At 38.4% G+C, this 7,367-nt stretch overlaps 1 protein-coding gene across 4 annotated transcripts; it reads left to right on the top strand.

Annotated features, from left to right (window-relative positions):
* The first annotated feature begins 1,763 nt into the window (after window positions 1-1,763).
* On the top strand, window positions 1,764-7,344 carry spata7 (spermatogenesis associated 7). Of its 4 annotated transcripts, none has more exons than XM_018663769.2 (12): window positions 1,764-1,989; window positions 2,861-2,923; window positions 3,015-3,104; window positions 3,299-3,346; window positions 4,097-4,200; window positions 4,358-4,815; window positions 4,937-4,982; window positions 5,242-5,363; window positions 5,468-5,518; window positions 5,678-5,755; window positions 5,879-5,936; window positions 6,058-7,344. In XM_018663769.2, the coding sequence occupies exons 1-12, from the start codon at window positions 1,947-1,949 to the stop codon at window positions 6,688-6,690; spliced, it is 1,794 nt and encodes a 597-aa protein (XP_018519285.1). In that variant the 5' UTR covers window positions 1,764-1,946; the 3' UTR covers window positions 6,691-7,344. The 4 variants fall into 4 exon arrangements, with proteins under 4 accessions (XP_018519285.1, XP_050934207.1, XP_050934208.1 ...); XM_051078250.1 differs by having other exon boundaries at window positions 2,861-2,917; XM_051078251.1 differs by having other exon boundaries at window positions 2,861-2,893.
* Window positions 7,345-7,367: the final 23 nt, after the last annotated feature.

Consider the following 7,367-nt stretch of genomic DNA (forward strand, 5'->3'; position numbering starts at 1 on the left):
GTTGTATTAATCAGTTTACATCGGTTTGTGTCTTTTGAACTGATATTACAATGGAGCATGAGTTGGTTTGTTTTTAAGTATAATGTCACACTACTATTAAGTCATTCACAATCCTTTGTTGGTAAATGACGTGAGGGGTTAAAAGGTCTATCAAACAATACAAGGAACATGGCAGAATTAACAATACGCTGCTGACAGAATGTTCTTATGAGTAACACATTTTCAGTTTAATCACATTTTCTATTTGTTGCGCTCTCTGTTGTGCTACATTGGTAGGTTTTTCATGCTGCCTCATTACTGTAAATGAGGCCACTGATGGTTGTGGTTTTCATGATAATTACTGCAACATAAACTGACTATGGTCAGTTTATGTTGCAGTTATAAACAAGACAGGCCACCAGCCATCTCGTGGTTATTCATGAACTTGGTGCATCTGGTAAGCAGCTATGAGCCAGGGGAGCAGGGATGACACAGAACTTGAATGAATAACCCCAGTTTTAGCTCTTTTAGCCTTAATAGCCACATAGACAGCCACTGAAGGCAGTTTCAGTCAAAGTTTACGTTAGTAACTGCAGCCTTGGCTAAGATGTAATACATTAACCTCAGCCATCAGTGGCAAAGAACAGATTACACAGATACAGTATGAGCCTGTTTCACTTTCTGGCCAGTAACAGCAGGAAAAGCACAGGTTTAATAAATGAAGCTAATGATGGGTGGATTCTATTTAGCTGCTTGAGTTTCAGGGTCCTGGTACTGGGCATGCTGGCTCAGAGGGACACTTGAATAGAAATGAGTTAATGTTATTAGTAGCACCTGTGCTTTTCCTACTACAACAAGTCAAAATACCTGTTGTGAAAATGGCCTTTACTTTGGGCGAATTATGCACACTGATGTCTCAAACACCTGTGATGAATTGTGAAGTCTCTAGCACTCACTGAATGAGAGAAATGTAACATCCTCAGTTTTCTCTACATGATTACAGTAGGCCTATATATCCCATCTTCTAATGACAAAAAAAGTCAGAGTCACAGGTCTGCAAATGTCTCCTTTTGTTAGGAAAGGACATTTGAATCAGGGATATATATCTACCATTTCAGGGCCCTGAGAGAGCTATTTTCAAGTAAATTTCTGGTACCACTCATGTCTCCTCCTCGTTTGAATATTCAAATACCTACACTATTAGGAAGACATTTGAAAAAAAAAAAAAAATCAGTGGAAATAAAGGAGTGTTTTGTGTAATCCTGCTCTTAATCGTCAGGCACAGGAGCACATGCTGCTGCATTTTATGACCATTGAGGCCAACAATATAGGCTGGCTTTTCCTGCAGTTTATGGGCTTCACACTGGCTCCACTTGCATCACCCTGTTTGTCTAATGAACAAACAGCAGCTCCAAAAATACCAAGCCCACACCCAGAACTCCCACGGTGTTAAGACACAAACATACATGGGGGAATTTTGACATTTTGTCTACTTTCATTTCTGCTGTTTTTAGCATGTGTGTTGCATTTGTGGACTCAATGATTAACAATACCACCAGTGGATCTGCATCTTTGATGTGGGAATAAGGGTGAATAAGATCTTCTGTTGAATGACAATTTCTATATTTATTGTGCAGTTGGATTTTACAGTCAAATAGATTTGTATCATGTTATTTCAGCCCACATCCCAGTCATGTGCCAGGTGTGTCTTTGTCTATTCATAATGTGGGTGGTGGGTGGCGTGACCCTCCTTACGCCTGAACGTGATGACGCAGGCCATCGTAGCAACCAGCATGGCGACGGGGAAGCTTTGCTTAGCCCCTCATCTGCTTATAAGCTAGTATTAGGATGTTACCATTACCCTACTTGATTATATTACAGCGTTAAAATGTTTACAGTTACGTACACTGTCGTTTTTGGATGTACTCGAACTCTGCAGTCGGTGTCCCGGAATATTTCCGAGGAAAATGGGATACGCTAAGTGTAACATTGTCATGGAATCGAGAATAGGTATGTAAATACTGTTAGCATTAGCTAGCCATCTGGCTAGTTAATCAGCAGAGGGAATCAAATTCAAATTGTGCTTAGGCAGCTAACTAAAGATAAACTCACGCTGACTGTGTGCACACTCACTAATGTGGTTTTTATGTAGACAATGGGTAACCCCTTTACTCACACCGCTTGCAATCAAAACTTTAAATTGAAATCCAAAACGAAGTTAGCGTTGAAATACGATGCCTCACTTCACTAAGCCAGCTAATGTTAGGTTATAGTATTTTGGTCCTTTAAATTGAGGACCATACTTAAGCTATTTGCCATGTCGAAAATAACATTTACTATTTTCACACTGCTAGCTTTTACAATACCGTTTTACCCTTATTACTGCAAAATTATATTAACAAGCAAACAAACAAATCGATAAACTCAAGTAAAACTAACATTACCACAAGTAAAGATAATTAAAAACACATTAAAAAAAATATATATATATATATATATATATATATATATATATATATATATATATATAACAGTATACTAGAGCTAGGACAGAAATGTATATAAATGTATATAAAGCATATAAATAATAAATTCCCCTACTAAGGGACTGTGAGATTAATGGATTGATATTCATAAAATCACTTAAACAGTATTTAATTGTTGTTTAGTCAATAAATGTCAGAAATAATGATACATTCCCATCACAAGTTATCAAAGCCCAAAGTGATAGGATAACTTTTTAACCAACATTCAAAAACCTCAAAGGAATTCAGTTTACAGAGATTTTTTTTATTTAATTATGCTTGACAAATGACTTATAATAAATTATTCAAACTGTCAATCTACAAATTGTCAACATGTCCATCTGTGTTTATTTTAGGGAATGTGTCACCTGGACTGGGGTGCAGCCCTGGTATGAGAGGACAGACCTTGAAAAGTAGCCGTAAGTAGTAATATACGCCATTTGTAAGATGAGCATTTCATTTTACAGTTTTACATTGTGCTCTATGTGTTTCTCTGCCTGGTGTTTTTAGCTTTCTGCCCTCGCTCTTCCAGCAAGTTGACACAATCCATCATTAAAGACCACATGGTGTCTCATTACAAAAAGGTTTACTCAGCTAAAGGTGAGCCAAATGACAGGAATACATTATGATCCTTACAGTGACACTGAGTTGACCAAACTCCTGCATGCATAAAATGCATATATGTTGATGTGGTTAAAACATGTATGTCTGTTACATAATAATGAGATAATAAATCTGCTGTGATAATCTTATAATAGTATTGTAATCTTTCATTTTTTTGCCTTCCTCCACAGCCGCCATTGATGCCTCAGTACCCAAAAGCTTGATACATAGTGTAAAGTGTAAGTGTCCAAATATGAAATATTAATTCAATTCAAAACACTTTTTCACTGTCATGGTGAAAAGAGGATGTACTTTACATTTCAAGCTGACTTTTTTTTTTTTCATTTTAGCATATATACAATGGTGTTAAATTGCATAATATTTAGTTGAAATACTTTTCCACTGTCTAGATGAAACCACTAGCAAGTGTCTCTGTGGTAATCAGACTCAAATACCAATGTTTTCTTTCTGAAGTCGGCACTTGGCACCAGTGTTCAGTAGTTCAGGAAGACGTGCATCATAATACAGGCAAAGACCAATTACTGCGCAGACAGTAGGCTTAATGAGCAATAATGCAATGCAGCCAGTCATCACATTTGAGTACAGGAGACAACTCATGCTCATCTATAATGGTTACAGTAATGCATTCTTCTTATTACTACGCTATCATACTTGCTCTCCTGACCATCACATATCACGCTGTTAAGTGCAGTGAGTTGTAAGCTCTTTCTCTTGGGGCTTATCAAAGTCATTCCAGAAAATGAAGTAAATCACAAGGAAGGTTAAGGAGATGTGCGAACGACAGCATTTTTTTTACAGAATCAGCCATGAGATGTGTTGAATGTCAGTGTATAAACAGTGTTAGATTTTCAAATGGTGCCTTTGTTTTTTAAAAACACTTGACATTGTAAGATAATACTTTGCTGCAGTGATAATTAGATGAGTAGACTGTTTGCTACACTTAATCAGTATTTCATACCTGCTTACAGACAATGACCAGATCAGACAGGATCGCTTGAGGAAAGGGGGTCGTCCTCAGTCAGCCCATTCTCTCTCACAGAGGAACAGCAGAGCTTCCTGCTCTTCAGCCCAGGTGAGACATCATGGCACAGTCACTGCTGGGTTGGCTGGGAGAGAAACCTGGATTATCACATGCATTCAAAAGCTTTAAATGCACCGTCCACCTTGTTTATCATTCAAACTTTTTCAGCATGTACAATTTCTGATTCAATACAATGTTTGCTTTTTAGAGTAGATTATCCATGCAGTATGATGACAGCTCATACCTCTACTCAAGGAGCTCCTTGGTCTCCAGCCCAAGGTTCGGCACCTCCTTTCATGCTAAGGAGATAGTTTATCAGTCAGGTAAACCGGATCGCTCCCATCGCACTCGCCCAACTTCAGAAATAAAGTACCGGAGCCCAGAGTCATCTTTGCACAGAAAGCAGTCAGCGTGTTCTCTGGCAGCTTCGGGAGATCAGAGTTGTTACAAGTCTTTCCAGGACCCTGTCCAGAAGACGTACAGTGGAGATTTGCTCCAGAAACACTCACAGCACTTTACCCAAGACAAACCTTTCACTCCTAAGACCCTGAAATCAGATAAGAGTTCATACCTAGAAAAATATCGCTACTACAGAGCACCGCAAAGGAAACCTACTCAGGACAGCACCAACTCAAAACTGATGCGACAGGAGACATATCACGGAAGGTATTTACCAAACATCTCAGTGAGTCTCAAAGGACAGTAATAGATAGCGGCAACTCATTCAGCTTATGCAACATGTGCACCAGTGTCTTAAAATATCTTGACTTTTATCTCCTGTATGCAGCACAAACACAAAGGAATACACACAGGAATTTGACGAGCCATCTCAGGTAATTTAGAGGATTAAATTTGATTATTCATAGATATTGTCCAAAGTCGTTTCTTATGCCCATCAATGTAATTTCTACAATTTGCTTACTTGAGGCTCAAGGGCAGTAATAATCGGTTGTTTATGTCCCTTTTCAACCATAAACAATGAAGTGCAAGTGAGGTTTTACTGCCACATTCCTAAAATATGTATTTGATCATGAGAACGCCTTGACAATATTGAATATCCCCTCTCATTTTACAGTCCTTTCTACTTTACAGGGATTTATTACAGAGCATGAGTGGTCTGAAGATGAGTTCAATGGCACATATTTCTCAGCATCTAGACAACAGAGTCAAAAAAACAAGAGCGGAGACCATTATTTCTTGGACTCCCCATCCAGGTAAAATTGTGAAGTGGAAACCGTATGTTCTGATTTATTTGTAACATTGTGACTTGTGTATTTTCTGTTTGAACCACTAAAGTAATTTAAGTCTTATCCTCTAGGATCTCACTAGAAGGTGGGAAATCTCCAATAATGAAGAATGTATCTGCAGAGTAAGTTCTCTTTGATAGTGTCTGATGCCTGTGCAGCTTTTGATTGAGATAGTGGAACATATTGCCATATGTGTAAAGATTTGACAGTGTGATTCTTCAGTGAATCTGAAAAGATGTATTCTGTAGGAATTTAAATTATTCTCATTTGCTCTTTGACAGGGAAGAAGAATTAATGTACCTTGAATTTATTTCTGCTGTAACAGAGGATATCTTGTCCATGGGGCACATCTCTAGCAGGTTTGTTGACATCTCTATGCCTTATGTGAGCACATGTACATGTAATTGAGTACATTAAACAGTGACTAATGCCTGTTACAACCTCCTTAGTCATTAATGTAATGTGTTTATCTCCTCTGCAAGGGTCCTAGACCGGGTGATAAAGCGCCATATTGACATGAATCGGCATCAGCTTGATGTGGTGAGTGTATAACTTAATGTTTAGGAGGTGTTGTTAAAGTGTTAGAGTTACCACTGAAAATAAATGTTTGAAAATTTTGAGGGCTTCCTCTCACACGTTTGATTGCATTGCTCGTTTTTAGGGTAAAATGCGCCACCTGCTGGAAGTGCTGCGTAAAGATTTTGAAGAGCCAATCAACATGTCCACCTCCAGTACAGTGCTTGAAAAAAAGGAGAAAGATCTGTTTGATTCTCTCCTGCCACATCTGGAATCGGGGGCGAAACAAGCGAAGACCAAAGAAGACAATGACCTGTTCCCTTATGCGTCACTGATTAAATACAGCCATTCACCAGATTACACTGATGCCTTGTCAGTGTCTACACCCTTAAGGACCGCTTCGCCAACAAAAACAAACAAAAAGGATGAGGAGAGTGACAATCAGGAAGAGTGCACTGGCTCTCCTTGGCTCAGTGAGCATGTTCCCGATAATACAGGAAACAGTGAAGAAGATTTCCAACACAATCAAACAGGCACAACTGCAACAAGCAAAGAAGTCAGTAATGAAAACCATGAATACACCACTACAGCCAGTGATGAAGGATTTCATCAGGACCAAGCTGAGATCAGTTATGATGGACAGTCTAAAGAGCTTGAGGATCTGGGAAGAAGTTTGTCAGAGTCACTTCATGTGTCCAGCAGTACACACAACAATGTGGAGACCAGCAATGAGCAACATATAAATGCAGGTGCCTCTGTCAGTGATGATGAGTTCTGAAGTTTGGCTGTATTCAGGGTTTTAAAGTCCTTTTATGGTTTTTGTTACCAGGCAAGTGTTGTCCCAGAGATAAATGTAATATTAGAATTTTCTTAAAGTATAGTTTTGTAAAAGTGATTTAACACTGTTGTGTTTTCTGTATTTTTACAAGACTTCACCAGTGAGTTGTTATATTTTCATTCTGCTCCCCCCCCCCCCCAATCCTTTTTACAAAAGCACAGTGAAGGTTTCACACAAAAAAAAGTTCTGCAAGCATATCAGAAACATGTCTCAGTTGGGAAATTGTAAAATTATGGAAACATATTTGAGTCATAGCTGTTAAGCTGCAATTCATGTCCAAAGTCCTGCTCGAAACATTTTTAAAATTACTGCCCAGTGGTAACAAGTTTGATTTGCAAACAATAGTCCATAGCACTGCACTGATATCACATGTGGAATTAGTGGCATCATTTAGTTTGAGTGGATTGCAGAGTGTACCCAGTCAGTATGATGTAGCTGCAGTTAACATTTTAAGATTTCTAGAAAAACTGTTTTGTCATAAATAAACCTATAATTGTGTTTGACTTGACATATGCCTCTGACATGTAGCTACTAGGAGCTGATTGTCACCAGAAAGTGTCTTTACAATTTGCAATAAATTTTCTATTCTTCTGATTCTTTTATTCTTGGACCTGATT

Source organism: Lates calcarifer, linkage group LG19, assembly GCF_001640805.2.
Source record: "Lates calcarifer isolate ASB-BC8 linkage group LG19, TLL_Latcal_v3, whole genome shotgun sequence".
In the NCBI taxonomy this organism is placed as follows: Eukaryota; Metazoa; Chordata; class Actinopteri; family Centropomidae; genus Lates; species Lates calcarifer.